The 26487-nt window shown below is 35.8% G+C and overlaps 4 protein-coding genes across 4 annotated transcripts in view; 2 read left to right on the plus strand and 2 right to left on the minus strand.

Moving 5' to 3' along the window:
* Window positions 1-1145: 1145 nt before the first annotated feature.
* On the minus strand, window positions 1146-9297 carry txnl1 (thioredoxin-like 1). Its single transcript, XM_084387646.1, has 8 exons — window positions 9026-9297; window positions 7737-7833; window positions 7105-7278; window positions 6900-7022; window positions 4992-5061; window positions 3426-3598; window positions 1607-1711; window positions 1146-1436 (listed from the first exon to the last, which is right to left on the minus strand). The coding sequence occupies exons 1-8, from the start codon at window positions 9121-9123 to the stop codon at window positions 1407-1409; spliced, it is 870 nt and encodes a 289-aa protein (XP_084243772.1). The 5' UTR covers window positions 9124-9297; the 3' UTR covers window positions 1146-1406.
* Window positions 9298-9503: 206 nt separating this feature from the next.
* LOC311277351 (uncharacterized protein) lies at window positions 9504-11694 on the plus strand. Its single transcript, XM_084387647.1, has 4 exons — window positions 9504-9622; window positions 9937-10046; window positions 10957-11076; window positions 11243-11694. The coding sequence occupies exons 1-4, from the start codon at window positions 9547-9549 to the stop codon at window positions 11306-11308; spliced, it is 372 nt and encodes a 123-aa protein (XP_084243773.1). The 5' UTR covers window positions 9504-9546; the 3' UTR covers window positions 11309-11694.
* onecut2 (one cut homeobox 2) overlaps window positions 11008-26487 on the minus strand; it is a 70208-nt gene continuing 54728 nt past the window's right edge. Inside the window, exon 3 of the transcript XR_014625213.1 lies at window positions 11008-11017. The gene's annotated coding sequence lies outside the window, so the exon portion shown is untranslated. The remainder of the gene's footprint in view (window positions 11018-26487) is intronic.
* nars1 (asparaginyl-tRNA synthetase 1) lies at window positions 11839-24908 on the plus strand. The gene is made up of 15 exons (XM_084387640.1): window positions 11839-12030; window positions 13879-13961; window positions 14083-14148; window positions 16753-16845; window positions 16935-17024; window positions 17399-17477; window positions 17565-17635; window positions 17982-18068; window positions 18856-19077; window positions 19281-19480; window positions 21521-21656; window positions 22149-22262; window positions 22365-22496; window positions 23570-23701; window positions 24554-24908. The coding sequence occupies exons 1-15, from the start codon at window positions 11997-11999 to the stop codon at window positions 24683-24685; spliced, it is 1671 nt and encodes a 556-aa protein (XP_084243766.1). The 5' UTR covers window positions 11839-11996; the 3' UTR covers window positions 24686-24908.

Here is a 26487-nt window from a genome sequence, read left to right on the forward strand (position 1 = left end):
GTCCGTTATTAAATTAGCTATAGCCTACGTGTAATTTGCATGAAACGTGTCATTTTAAAAAAGCACTGAACATATTTATTTTATCCTTCATAATGAGTGTTTTTTTTTTTTTTTAATAAACAGAAATGTATTTTCGTGTGTTATTTATGCTCAATCATAAGCTCAAAGAAAACAAGCGCGTTCATGAAAACACTTTACAAATATTCACAAATTAACCCCCCAAAATAAACTACGGAATTAAATTAGAGATTAAAAAGATGTCGCTTGTGACCGGTGTATGATATTAGGGGCATTATTACACTGATCATTTAATAATAATCAAATGTGAAATAAAGCGTAATTTAAATACTGTGAGTTTATGCGCGACTTTTTCAAATTATTCATCTCGATCGATTTATGAAACTATAAGCTTCACAAGAATCCGAGATTGAACAGATTTATCAATAATGTTTTTTATTCTGTTGTTATTATTAATAGCCTATTTATAATGGGCCAATTAAACAATAACGACAAATAGAAAATAAAATAATAGTGTCCCATACATTAGATATTTAGTTTTTCTATAAATAGGCCTACCTAATAATCAATATTTCCTCGAACAAAATATTTAGCAGAAACAGATTTAAAACACGTTTGATTTTGTGGTCCAAAAACGACATTTTTTTCCCCAAAAAATAATATGTAGTTTGTAATATTTAAAACGCAATGTTTAAAATGTATGTTTTATGCAAGGAAATGTTCTTTATTCATTCATGAATACACGCCGTTATTCAAATGATTTCATTATATGCGTTATCATTTTAATTTAAATCATTGTAAATTGTCAATTACATGATTTAAACAAATGAAAGGATAATATTCCGACTAAACGCGATTGGTTTTGAATGGCTTTATCAATAAGCCCGTTTTCATTTTTCGTTTCGTTTTTACATAGCGAAGCTCCTCTCACAGGAACGCGCTCCAAGACGCGCGCCCGCGGACACGCGCTCATTACATGGCGTCTGCTGCCACCCAGCGGCCAGAGCAAGAACAACAGCACATTATTTTCAAGAAAAATGGCACACAAATGCATTTAGAGTCATGTAAAATTATGTGAAGACAAGAGTTTCAGCTCTGAGTGTTAGGAGTGATAGACAGTAGCCACATGCCTTTGAAAAAGGTTCGACTTTATTTACAGGAACATTTTCAGGAGGTTTTCAGATAAAAATTATTGGTGATACACGGCCTCATTGAGACAAAGCTGTATCTTCTCTCGCTCTCTCTCCCTCTGATGGCGAGCTGAGGGACGTATCCAGCTCCGCTCTGTGTGTGTGTGTGTGTGTGTGTGTTGATTTTGCCCAGTCATGTTGGCGGAGAGAGACGCCCGTGGAGAGATTGCAGCAATATGTCGTGTGGTCTTTTCCTCTTCAGTGACTTTCTCCCTTCTTACCCACAACCTGCATTTGACACACGCAAAAACATCAAATCACCACATTTAACTTCCATCATGCTAAGCAATACATTTTTAACCTGATAATAATTCCAGACAGACTGGATTCATCAGGATTTGATTGAATGGTGGAAAAGTGGGTTATGATATTATTGTTGGTTAACAATATTTACTCACCCGTTTGAAGTCGTTCATGTTTGTTGCCTGGACAGGAGTGCCGATAAACGTCAAATAGTTCACTTTTGTCGTCTCCTCGTCTCCTTGGTTTGACTTGATAAATAACTGAAAATAAAAACAGGTGGAAAATGAGAAACTCAAGGGGGAACAAGCGGCTCAAAAAACAATAATATTAAATATTATAGATTATAAGAATTATAGTTCACCCAAAAATACCCTCACATTGTTCTAAACCCGTGTGAGTTTCTTTCTTCTGTTGAATACAAAATAATGTATTCTGAAGAATGTTGGTAACCAAACAGGTAATGGTTCCCATTGACTTTCATTGTATTTTTTTCATACTATGGAAGTCAATGGGAATTTTGTTTTCATACTATGGAAGTCAATGGGAATTTTTTAGGAAATTATTTTTTCATACTATGGAAGTCAATGGGAACCAGCAACTTTTTTTTTTTTTCATACTATGGAAGTCAATGGGAATATTTTTTTCATACTATGGAAGTCAATGGGATTTTTTTGGGAATTTTTTTTTCATACTATGGAAGTCAATGGGAACCAGCAACTTTTTTTTTCATACTATGGAAGTCAATGGGAACCAGCAACTTTTTTTTTTTTATATACTATGGAAGTCAATGGGAATTTTTTTCATACTATGGAAGTCAATGGGAATTTTTTAGGAAATTATTTTTTCATACTATGGAAGTCAATAGGAACCAGCAACTTTTTTTTTCATACTATGGAAGTCAATGGGAACCAGCAACTTTTTTTTTTTTTATACTATGGAAGTCAATGGGAATTTTTTTCATACTATGGAAGTCAATGGGAATTTTTTAGGAAATTATTTTTTCATACTATGGAAGTCAATGGGAACCAGCAACTTTTTTTTTTTCATACTATGGAAGTCAATGGGATTTTTTTTCATACTATGGAAGTCAATGGGAATTTTTTTTATACTATGGAAGTCAATGGGAACCAGCAACTTTTTTTTTTTTCATACTATGTAAGTCAATGGGAATTTTTTGGGAATTTTTTTTTCATACTATGGAAGTCAATGGGAACCATCAACTTTCTTTTTTTTTTTTTCATACTATGGAAGTCAATGGGAACCAGCAACTTTTTTTTTTTCATACTATGGAAGTCAATGGGATTTTTTTTGGAAATATTTTTTTATACTATGGAAGTCAATGGGAATTGTTTGGGATTTTGTTTTCATACTATGGAAGTCAAAGGGCATTTTTTTCATACTATGGAAGTCAATGGGAATTTTTTACGAAATTATTTTTTCATACTATGGAAGTCAATGGGAACCAGCAACTATTTTTTTTTTTCATACTATGGAAGTCAATGGAAATTTTTTTTTTCATACTATGGAAGTTAACGTGAAGCAGCAACTATTTGGTTACCAACATTCTTCATAATATCTTCTTTTGTGTTCAGCAGAAGAAAGAAACTCATAGAGGTTTAGAAACACTTAAAGGTGAATACATGGTGACTATGACACGTTTGTTGGTGAACTGTCCATTTAAATAAGATAGATTATTTTTACAAAAGTTACAAAAATGATGTTTGGATTTTCTGGATGGGGAATATTTACACTAAGGAATGCCAAGCGTATTTTAAAATGCTGAAATGAAATCTTGTAGTTTTTAATTTATTTTTAATTAATTTATATATATATATATATATATATATATATATTTTTTTTTTTTTTTTATATATACATTTTTGTTTATTTGTATTAATTATTTTATGTTTTTTTTTTTAAATATGCAATTTGTATTGTATCTGTTATGAGCATTACGAGTGTAATTGAACATACAGTCACACTGTTGACGTTCTGAAACTTGACGTATCGGAGCGGGATGAGTCCGTCATCTTTGTAGTCTTCCTCGGACAGATCCAGCGCCTGCGTCGCTTCACTTCTCTCCGCGTCGTCGAAACCCATGGAACGAGGAAGATTAATGAAGATCTTCACACTCTTCGGGGCTTGAGCTGAAAACACACGAAGAGATAGCGGTTGATATCAGTGTGAACCCGGTCTGAAGGGAGAAGACTAACAGCCATTTGCAATTCTCGCTCAGAATGCCTGTTTAGGAAACGTATTAATGTAAACACATCAGGATTGCCTGAACGTAAACAGACGAGTATTAAAATATCAGATCATTTTGCATAATAAATGCAGCTGTTGTTTTCTATTCTGTACTTAAGTTTAATCAAACAACATAATTGACGAACAAAATAGAGAAAACCTCTAACTCTTCTTGATTTATTTATACAACTTACATTCACAGCATACATATTTTGATATACCTGTACATATCAGTAGGTTTAGCTTTTTTTTTTAATTGTCTATATTAGTTTTAGTAACAAGTTTAACTAAATAAAAAGGATAAAAACATGCAAATGGAGGACTAGAATTGATTATTATTTTAAAAATCAGTTTTAGTGAATGATTCATTGACTCGCTCATATAGACTTCACTTGTTTCATAACTGGATGATTCAGCATTTTTGAACGAATCTAACGAATGAATGATTCAATTAATTTTTTTTAAATATTTTTAGCAGTCACTTGTCGCCACCTACTGGTGTAATGATGTAATTGATACAATCTTAATATGGAGCATCAAGTAACTTTCAAAAGGTGATTTACTCTATTTTGATCGCTACTGTAGACATCAGGGTTTGAACTATAATCTTTTATTCCAGTGCTTCTGTGATCATATAAATGATTGTAAGACAGAAATAATGAAACTGTGTGGTTGAAAAGACTGTTGGCGAAGCTGTTTCATATCTATACATGACAACGGCTCTCTCTGGATCAGAACGCAGATCTGAATGTTCGCTGTGATTTTATCAAAGGTTTAATAGACAGAGGAGAATCACTGTCATTTAGAAATGAGATCATGTGATCAGGTGTTTGCAGGGTTCCCACACCTTGGTTAACTTCAAATTCAAGGACCTTTCAAGGACTTTCCAGGTTCAATATCCTCAAATTCAAGGACTTAATGTGTGTCCAACAACAAACGTTAAGGTACCATCGTGCACACAAAGTACCTCACGCGGGAAACACTTAACGTATATTAAAGCGTAAATGCACGCAACTAAGGTAAATCAAGCAAGCTAGTGTGTATAGGCCATGAAGTGTTGGCGAAATAACACACTAGCAGACTCTAGCACTCAATGAATGAAGAATTCATTCCAGAAAACGTATTGTACAAAATAAATTCAAGCAGTTTCAAGGACCTGTATCTATGCGTGTTTATTTTCTAAAACTTTCCAGCGCCTTGACTATTTTTTCAGATTCAAAAACTTTCAAGGATTTCAAGGAGTTTGAATTGAGATCACGATCTTTTAGTGTCAAGCAACGAGAGCTGGTGTCTTACCGAGTTCAGCAGACAGCAGTTTCAGGGAGAAGAGTTTGACAGGTTGATTGAAGGAGATTGTGATGAGAAGCTGCAAACAAACGCAGAAGAATCAGTCATAAGATCAACACTACAGATCATATTTACACTCCAGAAACTCACACTGACAGTCACTGGGGGATCTGATCTTATAAAAGCTCAACGGTACAGTTTCACTTTCAGTTTAACGGCCATTAGATACGGCAACAAAAGACTGGAAATAAATACATGCTGAAGCACTAAAATCACTGGAAATATATAAACTAAAGCTAAATTAAACCGAAATAGTAATATTAAGGGGGAAAAATGGCTAACACTTTACAATTGGGTCTCATTTGTTAACATGAACTAATAATGAACTGCACTTCTACGGCATTTATTATTCTGTTCATTTCGACATTTACTAATACATTATTAAAATCAAAAGTTGTATTTGTTAACATTAGTTAATGCACTGTGAACTAGCATGAACTAACAATGAACAGCTGTACATTTATTAACTAACATTAACAAAGATTTTAATTAAAGATTTCTCTTTGTTGGTTCATGTTATAACTAATGTTAACTAATGAACCTTATTGTAAAGTGTTACCAAGAAAATTAAAAAGGCACAAATTTGTTTTGCTAAAATTAAAGATGGTTTAATTTAAACAATTTACAAAATTAAACATGGAATGGATAGATTAATCAACAATAATATTAATAATAATTTATCAAATCAAACTAAAGTTAAGATGAAAACTGAAAATGTAAAAATAAAAGGTAATTCAAAATATTCATGAACATTAGAATAGTATATAAATAATTCTAAAATAACTATGCAAGTGTCTGAAAATTAGTAGTTAACTAATAATAATTAATCAAATCACAAAAAAAAAAAAAAGATTGAACTATTTTATTTGTTATTCTGCATGTCATGTGACCGTTAACCGACATCAAAGAACGTGTGACTAAGTTGTTAAATAATTGAAATATTATCTTTAAATCTCAGACGGATTTCAAGTAAATATTTGAGCTCAAAGGTGTTCGGCTGACAAAAGCTTGTGAATCCTGTGACACCGCAAACACACACACACACACACACACACACACACACACACACACACACACACACACACACACACACACACACACACAGATTTAGTTCCTTTGCATGTAAACAGGACGTTTATGTCAACATTGCATTAAAGGGGGGGTATAATGCCCTTATCACAAGATGTAAAATAAGTCTCTGATGTCCCCAGAGTGTGTGTGTGAAGTCTTAGCTCAAAATACCCCACAGATATTTGTATATAGCATGTTAAAATTGTCACTTTTTGAGGGTGAGCAAAAACACAGTTTTTGTGTCTGTCCTTTTAAATGCAAATGAGCTGCTGCTCCCGGCGCAGTGGGCGGAGCTACAAGAGCACGTGTCCTTTTACCTCACACACACATGCACTGAACATTTCTAAAACTTTTAGTCTTTTATGTTCAAACCGGAGTCAGACAATGATGGAGAGACTCAAGAAGAAGTGACAACATGTAGAAGCAACAGGACATTTCTGAATGTTTAGTTGATGAATTTATGAAGCTTATGTGTAGTTATCTTCTAGTCTTTGATTAGCATATTCTGTCTTGATCATCTATAAATCGTGTTCAGGGGGCGGGGTTTATGTAAATTCTAGGGTTTGTGATGTCACTAACCCAGGAGAAAGCTTGTGTAGTTCCTACCAGCCGTTTGTTGTAGTCCTTAAAAAGTGATTTCTTTAAAAGCAAATATCTCCCTTTGCTTTGAACTTCGTAACTTTGCAGATGTTGTTTATGCTCAAACAGCAACATTACACGCTAACTAAAGTTAGAAAAGTGAAATCATAATCAACCACCCCTTTAAAACCCCAGGAGCGTGTTCACCTGTTCATCACAGTCGGACTCCAGGTAGGTGGAGTCCTTGATTAAGCAGTTGTCGAAGCCGCAGTCGTCGCTCTCATTGAGACATTCACAGCCAGCTTTACTCACGAACGGCATCAGGTCCATCTGAACACAGCAGACGACAGACATGACACTCTCAAAGTTCACAGTTCACGAACCCCATCAAACCCAGCCTGCATGGACTCACGTAGCCTTTGGGAATATCCGAGTCTTCGTTGCTCCCGGGATCGTTTTCCACATGCTGTTTGATTTTCTCCTCCAGCCCGGAAGCGTCTGCGCCCTGATACTGGTCCACCCGCACTTTGTTTCGGAAAAACTGGAACGTCGGCGTCGCTGAGATATTATTGGCTGCGGCTGTTGCCTAGGAGACGGAAAATAAAACACTTTGGTCACAAACTGTAAAAAATGACGTGATTGGTAAGTCATGCCAACTTATGTTTTTACATTACTTTAACTTACTTTTATAAGTTATACGAGATTTAACTTAAGTCAGTTTAATATAATTTAAGTTTAAATGAATTTACAGCCAATTTGCTTATACTTCTATAATTCTTAGTTAATGTTAATTTCAACATTTACTAATACTTTATGAAATCAAACATTAGTAAATGCACTGAACTAACAATGAACAGCCGGATTTTTATTAACTAATTTTAACGAAGATTAATACAAATTAATTAAATGTATTGCTCTTTCATGTTATTTAATACACAAACTATGAGACCTTATTGTAAAGCGTTACCTCTTTTTTAATGTCTAGTTTTTATAAATGTAAGTAATAAGTATATCAAGTTAATCTGAAGGTAAATAATCTCTCACCTGACAGACGTGGACGTCGACTTCTAGAAACACAACCTGAGGGTATTTGTTGCTCAACATGTTGAACGCTGGAGCTATTCTGACACACGGACGACACCTGGACGAAGAGAGAGCATCATCAGTTAAACATCATCATCTCAGACCAAGAACTAGGACACTTTTCCCATAAAGTCAGCATTTCACATTAGTCTCTTCTTCTCTATAGTGCCGTATATCCGAGTGAAACGCTTCTGGAACAAGAACAAATGTAGGGCGGGGCTTGATTGGATGCTTGTGGTTTGCTATTGGCTGATCTCCTGTGATTGACAGGTTGCCCCGCCCTCGTCACCAGAGAAGAGAAGAGATTCTGCAAGAGGAAGTTATTCTGATTCAAGATTATTAACACAATAATGATGTGCACCGATGAGTCGTTTAGAATAAACACTGGAATATTACATAAAAACATAAGACCTGAAAGTGACTTTAAATCTGTGTTTAAAAACAACAACATTCTGACAGATAATGTTGATTGAATCATCTGAAAACAGCATCTCCTGACACTAAATTACATAAAAAAAATTAAATTACTAAGAACATTTCTCCTAAATATTAGATTGAGAAATTATAAACTACATTATTCAACCTGACAGTTATTAATTAATGTATAATAATAATATTAACAACAATTAAATCATAAAAGTGCACAACTAAAATAAATGAATACACAAATATGTATTATTGATAATACGTTTGTAATGATAATTCTTTAATAATTATACATTATTAAACGCGACGATTAATCGCGATTATACACATCAAATATAACACATTAAATATACATGCATATGTGTGTATTTATATATACAAAATAATTATATACAGTACAAACACGTATATTATGTAAACACAAACTTTTATTTTGGATGCGATTAAACAATAGGTGTTTACACCTGCATGTCATGTGACCATGTTCAGTTTTTGAAATATCAAAAGGACAGTATATGTTGGGTCAACATACATACAGGCTGACAACAGAGCAACAAAACACAGTTCTTTCAACACGTGTGTGTGTGTGTGTGTGTGTGTGTGTGTGTGTGTGTGTGTTTTGCTAAGTCATGCCGGTGTGTGTTCTGTTCTTGTCCTTCGTTCAGTCTTGTGTCTTGAGTGGCGGGTCAGTCTGTGTTGTTCTGACCCGGCTCGGACTCTCGACCTCTGTGTGTGTGTGTGTGTGTGTGTGTGTGTGTGTGTGTATGTGTGTGTTCTCGGTTCTGTCAGGTTCGGCTGCAGGGGCCTCACACACACTCACTCACCCGCTCATGGTGAACTTCACCACGACCAGCCTGGATCCTGCGCCGCTCAGCTCCGCCTGGAACTCCGAGTCATTCCCGATCACCTTCACCCCGACCATGACTCAAAAACACGGGGAACGAATCGCTGAAAAGCGTTATTAATCACCTATAATCGGTCAGATTAATCAGAATCACTGAGACGCTCGGCGCGGCACGACAATTGTCCCGGAACACACTTCCTGTGTAGTGATGACGAAGAACGGCGGGCTGGCCAATCACAGGCGGCGTTGCCCGGTGCGCGTCATCACCGAAACCGTTCATGAGATGTCGCAAATCCTCAGCAACTGTCGTGAGGTGCAAATAACTAATATTTATGTTTTTTTTATTATTATTTTTTTGCATTTATTATAAATTAATTTGTCACACAGCTTTTATATATATATATATATATATATATAAAAAATAAGAGTAAACATTTTTGTTATTTTTCTTCGGGACGTTTGTGTTTCTATGGTGACGGGTCAATTCAACTTGATCTAAACATGAGCAGGATCAAAACTTTCACGGTTTTACTCCTAGTTTCGTTAGTTGCGCTGAACCAAACGACGTCTGAGTACGGTGTGTTTTTAGTCTAAGAATAGTTTATATATTAAGAATATATTTATGTTATTCTCGTTAAGAATTAACTGTTTATTTGGTTGCTATTCCAACCATTGCGGTCAATAAACCATTTCTCATCCAACAGCAAAACAAATCAGAAAGTTGACTAGCCACAAAAACGAGATATTAGATGTGTTTCTCTGTGAAAAATCATACACAAATATTGATTTAGAGCTCAACTGTTGATCTGTCGTTATGAAGAATGTATTCTCTACTTTCAACATGTAAAATATTGTGTGATGCTCTTGTTTACATGCATGTTTGTTTTATAGATAAGAAATCAATGGAGATCAGATTTGGTGTGGCCTCATTAACTAAGAAAAATAAGGAGCTAACAAAGTTTTCTCCTTTCTTAAAGCCTTACCAGGGACGAGAAGAGCAGGTATGATGTTCATAAACACTGATCTGTCTCTTCTGCTCACCAACAGTGCATTTATTTGATCAAAAATACAGTAAAAACTGTGAAATATTATTACAATGTAAATCAGCTGTTTTCTATGTGAATATATAGTAAAGTGTAATTTATTCCTGTGATCAAAGCTGAATTTTCAGCATCATTACTCCAGTCTTCAGTGTCACATGATCCTTCACAAATCATTCTGATATGATGATTTGATGCTCAAGAAACATTTATGATTATTATCAATGTTTAAAACTGTTGTGGACATTTTTTTTCAGGATTCATTGATGAATAGAAATTTCAAAAGAACTGAACTTATTTGAAATAGAAAGCTTTTGTAACTTTATACTCTACAAGTTTGGGATCAGTATTCAGAAATATTTATTTATTTATTTTTTGGAAAGAAATGAATATTTGTATGCAACACGGATGCATTCAATTGATCAAAAGTGACAGTAAAGACATTTATAAAGTTAAAAAAGATTCTATTTTAAATAAATGCTTTTGAACTTTCTGTTCATCAAAGAATCCTGAAAAATAAAATGTAGCCTATCACAGTTTCCACAAAAATATTTTAAATTGTAATAATATTTCACAACTTTTACTCTATTTTTTATCAAATAAATCCAGCCTTGGTGAGCAGAAGAGACTCTTTCAAAAACATATTATCGATTGAAAACTTTTGAACAGTAATGTATCATACATTTAAAAAAAAATTACAGTACAAATTGGGTCTTTAAACATTAATACTTCAAATGTATGGCTTGCCTCACACTAGTATTATGCTGGAGAGTTTTGCACTTGCAGAAAATGTAAAGACTGCCTTTTTTACTGGAACGTTCTGTTGAATAGTGAAACATGACTTATTGAATGAACTGTTGTGTTGTTTCAGCTCTTGGAGAAGCTGCCTGAGAATTTCCAAGTGCTTCTTAAAACCACTATTTCCCTGCAAACTATCGTTTTCTGTGTTGCGATCCTGTTTGGAATCTTTCACCTGCGTGGCTGGGATCCTGTAAGACTTATTTTTGTGCAAAAACATTATTAAAGACCAGCAGATAACTTTCTATTAACGTTACAGGACGTTCCCTGTGAGCTGGGTCAGAAATAGTGCTGTGAATGAGGTCCATTCATTATTCTTGGCTACTGAATACACGTCTCTCTCTTTGTATTGTCCGCAGCTCTGTCGGAAATGGGTCCGGGATAAAGACTGGACCGAGGAGTTGGAGATGGTCGAGATCGGATGATGCCGTAATGTGAAAGTTCACTGATGTGATGAGATGTATTACAAGAAAAAACACATCTGTTTCATGTTTTATGTACTTTTTTAATTATGTATTTGAAGTTTTTTTTTTTTTTTTTTTACAGTCACAAACTTTGAAGAAACCTTAACCTAAATGTTTACTAAATTATTTATATATTGTTTGTAGAAATGTAATTAATATAATATATAATCTTAATAAACTACTTTGTTCAGTGTCTCCGATTTGATTAGGACTCATTCATATTTAAAATGTCTTGTCTTGAAACCTGATTGAAACCCGTAAGAAAAATTGTAAATAAATAAACATTAGATTAAATAAGTAAATAATAAATACATTACTGCAAATGTATAATTGTTTGTACATTTTACTGTCCGGTTTTTTTATTTTATTTTTTATTGACTGAACCAACGCCAAACGGTTTTGTTGAAACTCCCGCCCCCGACCTCAAAACCAACCAATCAGCTTTCCGGAAAAATCTTCATCGTGCGAACGGGCCAATGCCCAGCTGAAACGACAGGGTTGATGTTTCGCGCATGCGCACGAGTCTCCAGCCATCAGCTCGTGTGCCCAGCGTGCTGTGACAGACGGACGAACTGATTTCCGGTGCGTTTACCCGAAATCATCCCGAACCGAGCCGGACTCAACTCATCTGAGGCCCAGAGAGCAGAACATGGCGGGCGAGCGCGTCGCTCAGATGTCGATCAGTGAGTTTGATGATGATGATGATGGTGGTGATGAAGATGACGCATATTGTCTGCAGTGTTGCGTCAGATCATGCTCTACTGCACTGTACTCTATATATACTGCAGTACACAACTATATATGAAGAGTTCAGATGCAAAAGCCTCTAAGTGCCATATGAAATTTTCTTCTAGAATGATCATTTTTATCAAGCTCGTATATTTAAGTTCATTAATTTCACTTAAATGACAATGAAAATGACCTATTAATTGTCATTTAAGTGAAATTACTGAACTTAAATATACGAGCTTGATAAAAATGATCATTCTAGAAGAAAATTTCATATGGCACTTAGAGGCTTTTGCATCTGAACTTTTCATATATATATATATATATATATATATATATATATGTATGTATGTATATATATGTATATGTATGTATATGTATATACATGGTCTTATCAGAACATGATGCATGAACATAAACTGACAAGATCTGTCAAATCTAACATGTGCACTAGAAATAGATCTAACATGTGGACTACTTTAAATATAAATGCTTCAGATTTTGGTAAATAAACTCTCAAATGTTGATTAATTGAGTGAATCATGACTAAGCAAAATAATAGTTTTTAAATAGTGATGGCCGATATTGATTATTTTATAACCGATTTGCATGTTCATGTGCCCGATAAACAATATTTATTTATTGTTTTATTTCTGTTTTTGACAATTAAACCAACAGCCCTGAACAAACTGATTGATTTAACACTTTTTTTTCATTATGGTAATTTCTGTAATTTCACTTGCATGCAAATCAAAATAAGTAAAGTGCACTGTCACTGAAGTGCATTTTTAAATAACCGGTAACAAATAAAGCATGTAAAAAATAATTCTAAGATATTTTTTAAGAAGCATAAACATTCTAAACTGCCTGAATAAATAAAAAAAGCATTGCTACTACATTTACATATTTTCATTTATAACAACAGCAGTAATATTAATAACAAAAGGCAAAATGTTATTTTATCTTTGACCAGTCTTGCGCATAATTCTCAAGATGGTGCCATTTATTGGTGAATCTGATATTACGAAACCGATACCCGGTTATGGGAAAATGCTTAAATATCGGGGAAAATATTGGTAAAACCGATTATCGGTCGATCTCTACTTTTAATCCTAATGCTAGGGATGGGCGATACCAAACGTTTTACAATTCTATACCTTTTTCTCTACTTTTTGTTACAATTTTAACGATACCTATTATTATTTATTAAATTGGTTTGTGATTTTTCAAATTAATATACATTTTTACAAAAAAAAGACATTAGACTTTAAAGAAATGTACATCTACATAACATGCTGGCCATTAATAAGAAATGTATTACAAAAGCACATACGAGCACAATTAAATAAAAATGTTTATCAATATTTGTTTATCAATTAATAGGTCATTTTCATTGCCATTTAAGTGAAATTACTGAACTTAAATATACAAGCTTGATAAAAATGATCATTCTAGAAGAAAATTTCAGATGGTACTTAGAGGCTTTTACATCTGAACTCTTCATATACTGAAATATTGTGATTTAAATAATAATACAACTATTTGTTATAACATAAATATGAATGCAATAACCTAAAATACCAACAACATAAAACATGCATTTGCACTTGTTTTTCTTAAACAGGCCATAATTTTCCCAGACCAACTTCTACTTTTTTTATTTAGGCTTCCTGATGTTTTTAAAAGGAATCAATTCCAAATAAATAGCTTGAGAGTGTCGACATACTGCCGTAAGGACCTGAGCCGTTTCCTGCTCTTGTAAACTGGTGGAATGTTAAATCTGCTGTTGTTTCCTCCTGCAGAAGAACTGTACGTGTCTGATAAACAGGGCAGTGATGTGGATGGAGAGGGATCCGAGCAGAAGCCCTTTAAAACGCCACTCAAGGTGCCTGATGATAATCCACTCCGCCTAGTCATACGGGACCATCTTCTCATGAAATATGATTCTGGTCATTTTCTGTATTTCATTTCATACTTTATCCTTTATATTTCCTAAATGTTCTCAGGCACTGTTGTTTGCGGGAAAAGAGCCGTTCCCAGTGATCTATGTGGATTCACAGAAGGAAGGAGAGGTGTGTAAACCTTATGACTAACTAACCGTTACAAGAATAAACGTGTAAATCTATTCATTCAAAGATTGGTTCCTGACATGCACATACACTCTGCCCAGCGTAAATTAGTACAAAATTGCTTTAGAAAAAAAAAATATGATACCTTTATTGACAAAAAGAAGATCATATAGAATTTAATGTTCAAAAATATAATTTGAAAAAACTATAACTTTTTTTTTTTTGTATGCATTATATATGATTTCACATTGGCTCAATTTAATAGCTGTTTTTCTTTCAGAAATTTCAGCTTCCACCACTAAACATGCATTTTATAAAGGGTTTATTTAGTATTTACTTGCTGATACACAATGTGAGCAGACACGAGTAAAGAAAATAATTTTCCCAGTCTATAGATAGTAGGGATGCACAATATATCGGCCACCATATCGGCATCGGCCGATATATTAAAAAAAATTATGTTATCATTATTGGGCCGATAAATAATGTATTTTTCCTTCAGCTGAGACACTTCAGATGCATCATGATGTTTTTGAATTGCTTGAAATATGATTGGAATCACTTCAAAAAAGGAAAATACAGTAAAGTGCAACATGTGCAGGGCAATCTGTCAAAACGGCTACATAAAATAATAATCAGAACATTATAATTGTGTGCTTTAGACGTGGCTTTTAATGGTGAGACTTTAGTTTTTGTAATCAGGCTCTCAAAAATTATATAAAATTTGGATTTAGATTTATCGGCCGATATATTGGTTATCGACTTTCAAATATTAAGTGTTATCAACTTTCAAATATAAATAATCATTGGTTATCGACTTTCAAATATAAATAATCATTGGTTATCGACTTTCAAATATAAATAATTATCTGTTATCGGCTTTCAAATATAAATAATCATTGGTTATCGGCTTTCAAATATAGATAATCATTGGTTATCGACTTTCAAATATAAATAATTATCGGTTATCGACTTTCAAATATAAATAATTATCGGTTATCGGCTTTCAAATATAAATAATCATTGGTTATCGACTTTCAAATATAAATAATTACCGGCTATTGACTTTCAAATATAAATAATTATCGGTTATCGGCTTTCAAATATAAATAATTATCGGTTATCGGCTTTCAAATATAAATAATCATCGGTTATCGGCTTTCAAATATAAATAATCATCGGTTATCGGCTTTCAAATATAAATAATCATTGGTTATCGGCTTTCAAATATAAATAATCATCGGTTATCGGCTTTCAAATATAAATAATCATCGGTTATCGGCTTTCAGATATAAATAATCATCGGTTATCGGCTTTCAAATATAAATAATCATCGGTTATCGGCTTTCAAATATAAATAATTACCGGCTATTGACTTTCAAATATAAATAATCATCGGTTATCGGCTTTCAGATATAAATAATTATCGGTTATCGGCTTTCAAATATAAATAATTATCGGTTATCGGCTTTCAAATATAAATAATCATCGGTTATCGGCTTTCAAATATAAATAATCATCGGTTATCGGCTTTCAAATATAAATAATTACCGGCTATTGACTTTCAAATATAAATAATCATCGGTTATCGGCTTTCAAATATAAATAATCATCGGTTATCGGCTTTCAAATATAAATAATCATCGGTTATCGGCTTTCAAATATAAATAATTACCGGCTATTGACTTTCAAATATAAATAATCATCGGTTATCGGCTTTCAGATATAAATAATTATCGGTTATCGGCTTTCAAATATAAATAATTATCGGTTATCGGCTTTCAAATATAAATAATCATCGGTTATCGGCTTTCAAATATAAATAATCATCGGTTATCGGCTTTCAAATATAAATAATTACCGGCTATTGACTTTCAAATATAAATAATTATCGGTTATCGACTTTCAAATATAAATAATCATCGGTTATCGGCTTTCAGATATAAATAATCATCGGTTATCGGCTTTCAAATATAAATAATCATCGGTTATCGGCTTTCAGATATAAATAATCATCGGTTATCGGCTTTCAAATATAAATAATCATCGGTTATCGGCTTTCAAATATAAATAATTACCGGCTATTGACTTTCAAATATAAATAATCATCGGTTATCGGCTTTCAAATATAAATAATTATTGGTTATCGGCTTTCAAATATAAAGAATTATCGGCTATTGACTTTCAAATTTAAATAATTATTGTTTATCAACTTTCAAATATAAAGAATGATCAGTTATCGGCTTTCAAATATAAAGAATTATCGGTTATCTGTATTTTCCAAAATGTTCATATCGGTGCATCCCTAATAGATAATGTTTTGAAATTTTTGAAGTAAGGAAAAGTTATATTAGATGTATCTGTTTTGAAAAAAAAAAACTTTTAACATAAAATTGTCACAAATGTGCATCTTTTTTTTTATTTTTCATGGTGCATGCAAAATTAGTGCATATTTAATTAATAGATGCATATTAGCATGCATATTTTGCATAAGGGCGTGTTTTAAGGTGATTCATAATAACTTGGCAAAGTTTGATAGGAATAGCATTTTACCTGCAGCGTATGACCTCTGGATAGTTGAACATTATGGTGTGTTTGTGTTGTCAGCGCTGGGCCGTCATCTCTAAGACTCAGATGAAGAACACGAAGAAGCTCTTCAATCGAGAGCAAATGAAGAGCGAGAGCAAAGACCAGAAGGAGGTACCTGGAACGTTCTGTGATTTTCCCCTGTCCTCTATAGACTTGTAGTAACTCCTTTATCGATCATCTTTTGACCTCATGATTGACAGACTGAAGATGCTGAACGCAGAGAGAAGAATCTGGAAGAAGCTAAAAAGATCACCATCAAGAACGACCCCAGCCTTCCTGAACCCAAAACCGTGAGTACTTTCTGATTTACGTACAGAATATAATATTGATTATATAATAGCACCGAGTTACAATATGAGGATGGGTAGGTGGTTTAGGGGCAGTAATGGATATAAATAATAAACAATTGCAAGTTTACATCAAAAAAATTTGTAATAATCTTGCAATTCTGATTTTCATCTTAAAGGTTTAACCCACTAATATTTTCCTTATAAATTGATTATTTATGGTATTCACCGCCACTTTTAATGAGATTGAAATCTCTTTTTAAGGGTTGAGCTTCATCGGATCCGTTGATGTATTACATGAATACATTTCAAATCCCATTATTAATGTTCAAGTCTGCTTTATGAAGTTTTTCAGTTTTATTTTCTGTGCCGCTCAGGTGAAGATTGATAAACTGGAGCCGTTCAGAGAGCAGAGGGTGAAGGTGTTCGGCTGGGTCCATCGCTTGCGCAGACAAGGTGAGCAGATTTTCTGTGTTTGTTCATCTATAATTAATCAACATTTAATACAATATACATATAAAACAATATACATTTATTTCTCAGGAAAGAACCTTCTGTTTATTGTGCTGCGCGACGGAACCGGTTTCCTGCAGTGTGTTCTCACGGATAAACTGGTACTGTGTGTGTTTGTTGATATTTTACACTATTGTAATAGGTAAATTAGTCCTAGTCCTATCTACCCTTTTAGTTATCAGGGATCTTACCACTGATCTGTCTCTTCTGCTCACCAAGGCTGCATTTATTTGATCAAAAATACAGTAAAAATAGTGTAAAGTGTAATTTATTATTCATTACTCCAGTCTTCAGTGTCACATGATCCTTCAGAAATCGTTCTAATATGATGATTTGCATATCTCCATATCTTGAACTTGTGTTAGCTCTGAACGATATTGAATGTAAGAAGTGAAATGCAGTGGAAGGTGTAGTTGAGATGATGGATTTTGTGTTTCCTGTGTTCAGTGTCAGTGTTATAATGGACTGATGTTGTCTACGGAGAGCACCGTCGCTCTGTATGGAACCGTCAAACCTGTTCCTGAGGGCAAACAGGTAATATGATTTTAATGTAGTAATGATAGTGATTACCTATATATAAAGGGACAGGTCATTAAAAGGAAAGTTGAATCGCCCTTGAAATGTCATGAAACCCTAAACTAAATTTACTTCGATTTTTATGTGTGTTGAATGTAACCATCTGTTAGTTTTAATTGTAGGAGAAAACTAGTAAATTGTCTTTTTTTGCGACAGTTTTCTTGTACTGAAGTACATCAATGACTGACTCATCGCTGTCTCATAATTATACATTAGACTGCGCGTCCTTATCCAATGAGAAGACACCTCACTTAATTATTCATGAGATGGTCTGTCTTTATCCAATGAGAAGACACCTGGCATAATTATTCATGAGATGGTCTGTCCTTATCCAATGAGAAGACACCTGGCATAATTATTCATGAGACGGTGTGTCTTTATCCAATGAGAAGATGCCTAGCTTAATTATTCATGAGACTGAATGGCCTTATCCAATGAGAAGACACCTCGCTTAATTATTCATGAGACTGAATGGCCTTATCCAATGAGAAGACACCTGGCTTAATTATTCATGAGAATGTGTTTCTTATCCAACGAGAAGACTCCGAGCTTAATTATTCATGAGACGGTGTGTCCTTATCCAACGAGAAGCCGCCTTGCTTAATTATTCATGAGTCTGCGTGCAGAACAGGGGGTTTCATGACCCTTAAAGTCTTTTCCATGCCTGTTTGATTTCTGAAACACAAAAAGAGTTGTGTGTTTTTCTCCATGCAGTTAATGGTCTTGTGTTGTTTTGTTTTGCGAGGCTCCGGGTGGCCATGAGCTGCACTGTGATTTCTGGGAGCTGGTTGGTCTGGCTCCGGCGGGTGGTGCTGATAACCTGCTGAACGAGGAGTCTGACGTGGACGTGCAGCTGAACAACCGGCACATGATGATCCGCGGGGAAAACGTCTCCAAGATCCTGAAAGTCCGATCCACCGTGACTCAGTGTTTCCGGGATCACTTCTTCAGCCGGGGTTACTGCGAGGTCATTCCTGAAGCACACACACACATTAAGCACACACTCCTTAAAAATTAAAATTAGCCCATGGTTTACTCACCCTGAAGCCATCCTAGGGGTATCTGACGTTCTTCTTTCAGACGAATACAATACACTGGGCTAATTTTCATTTTTGGGTGAACTATCCCTTTAAGAGGTCTTGAGGTAAAGGTTTGTGTTGTGTTCCTCAGATAACTCCGCCCACTCTGGTGCAGACGCAGGTGGAGGGCGGCTCCACCCTCTTCAGTCTCAACTACTTCGGCGAGAACGCGTACCTGACGCAGTCGTCTCAGCTCTACCTGGAGACCTGCATCCCTGCGCTGGGAGACACTTTCTGCATCGCACAGTCCTACCGCGCCGAGCAGTCGCGTACCCGCAGACACCTGTCCGAGTGAGTGAGTGTGTGTGAGAGAGAGAGAGAGAGTGTGTGTATTTGTACAACTATCTTTCTGAGGACCAGTTTGAGTTTTAGACCAGTGGAGTGAGGACAAAGAGAGTAAAGGACATGTTGGCCGGTCCTTACTTTCTGAGAGCCTTTAAAGGCCTGTTTGAGGGTCAACACTTGGTTTTAGGGATAAGGTTATAATGAGGTCAGGGGTCGGGTTAGGCACTTAGTTGTGATGTGTAAGGTTAGGGTAAGCGGCTAGAGATTGCATTGTGTCAATGAATGTCCTCATAAAGATAGATGTACAAGAGTCTGTGTGTGTGTGTGTGTGTGTGAGAGAGAAGTGTGAGTGTGTTAGGGCTGTCAAAATGGCTGAAAAGCTAAATTTGAATTTCTTTCTTTAATATTAGCAAAATTCGAATTATATTCAAATTCTAAAGGCAATACTTAATGTTAGAGGGAAAAAGTACTGTATTGTCATATGCCCACTAGAGGGCGCAAGCGAGCGCAATCAGCATCTTTTGAAACAATTGTTCTTAAAGGGATAGTTCACCCGAACATGAAAATCAGCCCATGATTTACTCACCCTGAAGTCCTCCTAGGTGTATATGACATTCTTCTTTCAGAAGAATACAATCAGAGTTATATAAAAAAATGTCCTGGCTCTTCCAAGCTTTATAATTGGAGTCAATGGATCTAGTCAGTCAAACCCTATCCATCCGTGATAACAGTGCTCGAACCGGCTCTGGGGGGTTAATAAAGGTAAATAAAAAAAGAAGAATTTTCTTACACAAACGCATCGCTTTGCTTCAGAAGGCCTTTATTGAAAAGCTTATAAATCAGACTAAGTTATTGTTTTTTTGAAAATGTAAAAATGCAAAGTGATGTGTGATGGGTAGGTTTAGGGGTCGGGTTAGTGTGTGTGTGTGTGTGTGTGTGTGTGTGCGTGTGTGATGGGTAGGTTTAGGGGTCGGGTTAGAGTGTGTGTGTGTGTGTGATGGGTAGGGTTAGGGGTCGGGTTAGTGTGTGTGTGTGTGTGTGTGTGTGTGTGTGTGTGTGTGTGTGTGTGTGTGTGTGTGTGTGTGTGTGTGTGTGTGTGATGGGAAGGGTTAGGGGTCGGGTTAGTGTGTGTGTGTGTGTGGGTGTGTGTGATGGGTAGGGTTAGGGGTCGGGTTAGTGTGTGTGTGGGTGTGTGTGATGGGTAGGGTTAGGGGTCGGGTTAGTGTGTGTGTGTGTGTGTGTGTGTGTGTGTGTGTGATGGGTAGGGTTAGGGGTCGGGTTAGTGTGTGTGTGGGTGTGATGGGTAGGGTTAGGGGTCGGGTTAGTGTGTGTGTGTGTGTGTGTGTGTGTGTGTGTGTGTGTGATGGGTAGGGTTGGGGGTCGGGTTAGTGTGTGTGTGTGTGTGTGTGTGTGTGTGTGTGTGTGTGTGTGTGTGTGTGTGTGTGTGAGTGATGGGTAGGGTTGGGGTGAGTGTGTGTGTGTGTGTGTGTGTGTGTGATGGGTAGGTTTAGGGGTAGGGTTAGTGTGTGTGTGTGTGTGTGTGTGTGTGTGTGTGTGTGTGTGTGTGTGTGTGTGTGATGGGTAGGTTTAGGGGTTGTGTGTGATGGGTAGGTTTAGGGGTAGGGTTAGTGTGTGTGTGTGTGTGATGGGTAGGTTTAGGGGTTGTGTGTGATGGGTAGGTTTAGGGGTAGGGTTAGTGTGTGTGTTTGTGTGTGTGATGGGTAGGGTTGGGGTGAGTGTGTGTGTGTGTGTGTGTGTGTGATGGGTAGGTTTAGGGGTAGGGTTAGTGTGTGTGTGTGTGTGTGATGGGTAGGTTTAGGGGTTGTGTGTGATGGGTAGGTTTAGGGGTAGGGTTAGTGTGTGTGTGATGGGTAGGTTTAGGGGTAGGGTAAGTGCATAAGAATATAGGGGAGAGAATATACAGTTTGTACAGTATAAAAACCGTTACGCCTATGGAATGTCCCCATTAAACGTGTGTGTGTGTGTGTGTGTGTGTGTGTGTGTGTGTGTGTGTGTGTGTGTGTGTGTGTGTGTGTGTGTTCTCAGGTACACCCACATCGAGGCTGAGTGTCCCTTCATGAGTTATGAAGACCTTCTGAACAGGTTGGAGGATCTGGTGTGTGACGTTGTCGACAGAGTCCTGAAGTCTCCTGCCGCCCAACTGCTCTACGACCTCAACCCTGTACGACCCCTGACCTCTGACCTCACACAACACCATTATATGGGTCTCTGAACATCAGGAAGCTATTATACAGAGGTTCTCGCAGTCAGGGAAAACATGGAAACATCCATTTTAAAGGCCTGGATTGTGTTTTAAAGCCTGTAAAATTCATGAAATTGGGAAACGTGAATATTCTTTTGAATAGTTATTATTCAATTAAATTTGCTTTTATTTGTATAGCGCTTTTCACAATACACATCATTTCAAAGCAGCTTTACAGAAAGTGCACGAGTCCATATTACAGTTTAGAGTGATCTGTTGTCAGAGGAAACTGTCAAAGTATTTCAGAAATGTACATAATATACAAAATCACAGTTCGCTAAAAATGTATTAATATTTGTTTTGTTTTTTATTTAATTCGGATACAATGAGCTTATTGAAGTAATGAATACAAATGACTATGTAAAATGTTGATCTTAAATATAATATGATCTTTTTATTTTCCTCCTGCAGGACTTCAAGCCTCCCAAACGCCCGTTCAAGAGGATGAACTACACCGAGGCCATTGATTGGCTAAAGGAGCACAACATCAAGAAGGATGATGGGACGTTTTACGAGTTTGGAGAGGTTTGTTACGCCGAGTCTCGTACGCTATTGCCGAGAGCTCTGAACTACGAAGAGAGGCTCGAGTTATGATGATGTTTCACCGTTTGTGTGTCATTTCCACAGGATATCCCAGAAGCCCCAGAGCGCCTGATGACCGACGCCATCAACGAGACGATCTTGCTGTGTCGATTCCCGGCTGAGATCAAATCCTTCTACATGCAGCGCTGCCCTGAGGACCGCCGCCTCACTGAATCGGTCAGATCACACACACTTCTCTGGCATTAACCCATAGGGCTATAACTAGGGCTGGGGATCAAGAGGGTCTTTCGCAGCGGAGGAACCTTTTCATAATTCCTAGAACTATTGGCAGAAGTACCCAGATGTAGTGCTCAACCCATATATTGCCAAGGCCGATAAGTTTGTCTGATTGGCCGATGTGTTGGAAACGGGGCTTTTATTTTGACGGCGCTCCAGACTTTTATTTTGACGGGCGGCGCTGAGAACACCAGCGCTCACTCACATTCTCCGTCTTCAATAGTTTACGATCTCTGTCGGTCATATCTAATACTTTGTTAGACAGAACTGGTAAACAACGAAAGTAAATGGTATGCGATAACGCCAACATTTTCCTATTTACTATGAGAATATAGTTCCCAGTATGTATACGGTTAGAAGATGGCTGTGTCTCATGTGACCTTGTTATTTGTACACACTGTGACTATACACATCACAACATGTAAATAGGAAAATGTTTGTCAATTATTGGGAGCAGTATGCTAGCTGAAGCCATTTACCTCCAGTCTTTGTGCTAAGCTAGGCTAGCGGTGGGTGCGTCAGACAGAGTTACGGCACGCACGGAGATGAGAAGGGTGTGTGTGGACTTATCTAACTCTGGGGGATACGGTGAATAAGCTAAAGTCCCAAAAAGTCGGCGTGTTCCTTTAAGTGCTCTTCTTCTTAAGGTTGGCTGCATTAACAGTTTCCCTGTTCACATTAACGTTACAGCCTCTGCTATAACATTATCTGTTCAGAAAATTAGTATCGAAAAAAAGTATCGTATCGAAATCAGAAATGTTTGAACGATACCCAGCCCTGGTCAAAACCAGCCTCGAAACAAACATATCCAGTAACATTATTTTCCCTGTCTACACCAAAACCATTGCATTCACAGCCAATCAAAACTTATGTGCTGTTTAACATGCAGTTATGTGGACCAATGGGGTTTCACTGTGGGCGGAGCTACCAGCCAGGCATTGTAAATGAGTGTGCAGGAGAGCAGTGTTGTGAAAGGCTGATGTGTGTGTGTGTGTGTGTGTGTGTGTTGTCAGGTGGATGTGCTGATGCCTAACGTCGGGGAGATCGTGGGAGGATCCATGCGTATCTGGGACTCTGAGGAGCTCCTGGACGGGTATAAGAGAGAGGGAATCGACCCCACACCCTACTACTGGTACACTGATCAGGTAACAGCCTCCTGCCAGTGCTTCACACACACTACTGTAGTAAGATTAGAGAAATAAATGAATACTTGTATTCAGCATTAAATTGATCAGAACTGATATTTATAATGTTACAAAAGATTCGATTTAAAAGAAAAAAGCTGTTTTATATTCATTAAAGGATCCTGAGAAATCAAATCTGTCACGGTTTCCACAAAAATATGAACTGTTTTTAACATTGATAATGATCATAAATGTTTATAAGCATCAAATCATCATATTAGAGTGATTTGTGAAGGATCATGTGACACTGAAGACTGGAGTAATGATGCTGAACATTCAGCTTTGATCACAGGAATAAATTACACTTTACTATATATTCACATAGGAAAACAGATTATTTACATTATAATAATATTACACTGTATTTTTGATCAAATAAACTCAGCGTGAGCAGAAAACGTTATAAACCTTAATGTACACTTTTGAATGATCGTGTACATCTTGATAGTTTTGTATTTGCCCTGAAATGATTTAAAATAGTGAATTTTGTTTTCAAATAGCTATTGTTGGACACAGTGTTTAATGTAAAACTAAAAACTAGTTAATAAATGTAATTCTGTAATAATCAAGCCCTGTTTGCAGGAAGAATATTAAATACAATTTTAATTTACATTTACATGCACAATTGTACCAATACAAAATAAACAGCAATATTTACTAGCATATAAAATATTTTAATATATGACAAATGCAACTTTTTGCAAATTTATTGATTGATAGCGTAAAAACAATGAGTTATCTTGAATCTTGAATATTTCAGCCAGTTCACAATGATTAAAATATATTGACGTATTCTGTGTGTGTGTGTTGCAGAGGAAGTTTGGCACGTGTCCTCACGGTGGATACGGTCTGGGACTGGAGCGGTTCCTCACCTGGCTCCTGAACCGGCACCACATCCGTGACGTCTGCCTGTATCCACGCTTCATCCAGCGCTGCCGTCCTTAACCACACACACACACACACACACATCACTGCAAGAGACCAACTACAAAATCACAGCACTCCCTCTCATCGCTTCAGACCATACTTATATATTACTGACCATTATATAGACCATATTCATATATACACGTCATGTTTAAAGATCTAATAAGAAGACGGTTTGGAAGATGATTGTGTCTGTAATGTTCATATATGGCATAATAAATCAACGAGATGATGATGATGATGATGCACCTGTGTTTTAATCCATTAGAGGGCGTCAGAAAGCAGCTCAACTGCACTGCTATTAAACCTATTATACACTTGTTCAAAATCTTTTCAGGCTCGACTAGAACAGGTTTTCCAGCTTGAATGTTGATTATTTTCCTCATATTCTCCATTGTTGCAGCTCCTCTCTTCCCAGTCTGTCAGTAACGCTCTGTTCACTTCCTGTCTCTATGAAGCCCCTCCTCCTGAAAAGCACACTGTGCTCTGATTGGTCGGCTGGAGCAGTGTGTTGTGATTGGTCAAGCGTGTTTGGGAAATGTCCCGCCCCTTTCCATAACCGCCAGTTTAACACACTACTAACTAACTCAACCAGGACCCGCCCCTTTATTCTGCGTATTAATTATTATAATGAGGAATATTGTGACGTGTTCGTTCCCGGAAGAAACTCAAGACTACAATGACTACAACTTGAAAGACAAGCAATTTGTGAATCTAATATTTGAATAAAGCATAAAAATAATAATTGGGCTAGAAATTCTGACCCGATAGAGATTTTTAAATTGATAATGACAAACTGAATAACAAAAAAACCTGTAAGAACAGATTGTGATGATGAGTTGGTTTGGGGAAGTGAAAGAGGAGAACTGTGTTATATGGCTTGTAGCAGAACCAGTTGCAACAGGAAATACCTGTTAAAAACAGCTTACAGCTCCAGTGTCTTTGCGTTTCACTTCCGTGTAATTAAAAAAAAAAGAAACCAATCAAAAGATAGATCAAGACAAACAGATATACATGCATACAGATCTTAATTTAGTCATGTCCTTTTATTAAATATTAAAAAATAGTGATTGACAAGATAGACATTAAATATGGAGGCCAAACTCTGCATTAATAAGTAAATTTGGGAGGGGAAAAAAGTAAAAAATACAGGAAATAATAACCAAAGGGTAAAAGTAATACAATTGATTGTATTTGTTTTATCATGTAGTCACTTATTTACTTAAATGTCGTTTATATATATATAAACGACATTTTATTAGAACTATATGTACTAATACATATATTACTATTAGTAATATATATAAACAACATAATATTAGTACTATATGTACTATTATATGCTTGTGTGGATTGTCAATTTTTTATTTTTTTTTTTTATTAAACATTTACTTTCAAAATACAAAAGTGAAAACTCATAAACCAGAGAAGAAAGCCAGAGGTTCAGGGACTGATCAATATTACAAAGAAAAACAAAATAAATAAATACAAGAAAATAAATCAAATTAAGTTACAAAATGAGGAAGTATCAATTAAAAATTAAATAAATAAATATTCTCCCCATCAAACATAAAATAATAATAATAATAAAAAGATTAAAATATTTATACAAAAACACCAAAAAATGAGCATACATTCAAAGTTTTAGTCGCCTTTTTGTTACAAGAGGTAGATGAGGATTTGATATAAATCTTAACATCTTCTTGAAAGTGAGAACAATTGGGGGTTACTTTCATAGTTTTACACTTGTGGATAAAACATTTTGCAAGCAAAATAAGTTGCAAAGAAAAATTATATTCTCATATCGCTTCTCAAAAATG

The sequence above is a fragment of the Rutilus rutilus genome, assembly GCF_951802725.1.
Source record: "Rutilus rutilus genome assembly, chromosome: 18".
NCBI classification, from domain to species: domain Eukaryota; kingdom Metazoa; phylum Chordata; class Actinopteri; order Cypriniformes; family Leuciscidae; genus Rutilus; species Rutilus rutilus.

Bases quoted from the DNA above. Each gene is read 5' to 3' on its own strand.
- txnl1 (XM_084387646.1), bottom strand. From the start codon at position 9,123: ATGGTCGGGGTGAAGGTGATCGGGAATGACTCGGAGTTCCAGGCGGAG. The intron at 7,279-7,736 runs GTGAGAGATTAT...TCCGTCTCCTAG, and splicing joins TCGACGTCCACGTCTGTCAG to GCAACAGCCGCAGCCAATAA. The intron at 7,023-7,104 runs GTGAGTCCATGC...TGCTGTGTTCAG, and splicing joins CGGATATTCCCAAAGGCTAC to ATGGACCTGATGCCGTTCGT.
- LOC311277351 (XM_084387647.1), top strand. From the start codon at position 9,547: ATGAGCAGGATCAAAACTTTCACGGTTTTACTCCTAGTTTCGTTAGTT. The intron at 10,047-10,956 runs GTATGATGTTCA...GTGTTGTTTCAG, and splicing joins ACCAGGGACGAGAAGAGCAG to CTCTTGGAGAAGCTGCCTGA. The intron at 11,077-11,242 runs GTAAGACTTATT...TATTGTCCGCAG, and splicing joins ACCTGCGTGGCTGGGATCCT to CTCTGTCGGAAATGGGTCCG.
- nars1 (XM_084387640.1), top strand. From the start codon at position 11,997: ATGGCGGGCGAGCGCGTCGCTCAGATGTCGATCA. The intron at 14,149-16,752 runs GTGTGTAAACCT...TTGTGTTGTCAG, and splicing joins ATTCACAGAAGGAAGGAGAG to CGCTGGGCCGTCATCTCTAA. The intron at 19,078-19,280 runs GTCATTCCTGAA...TGTGTTCCTCAG, and splicing joins TCAGCCGGGGTTACTGCGAG to ATAACTCCGCCCACTCTGGT.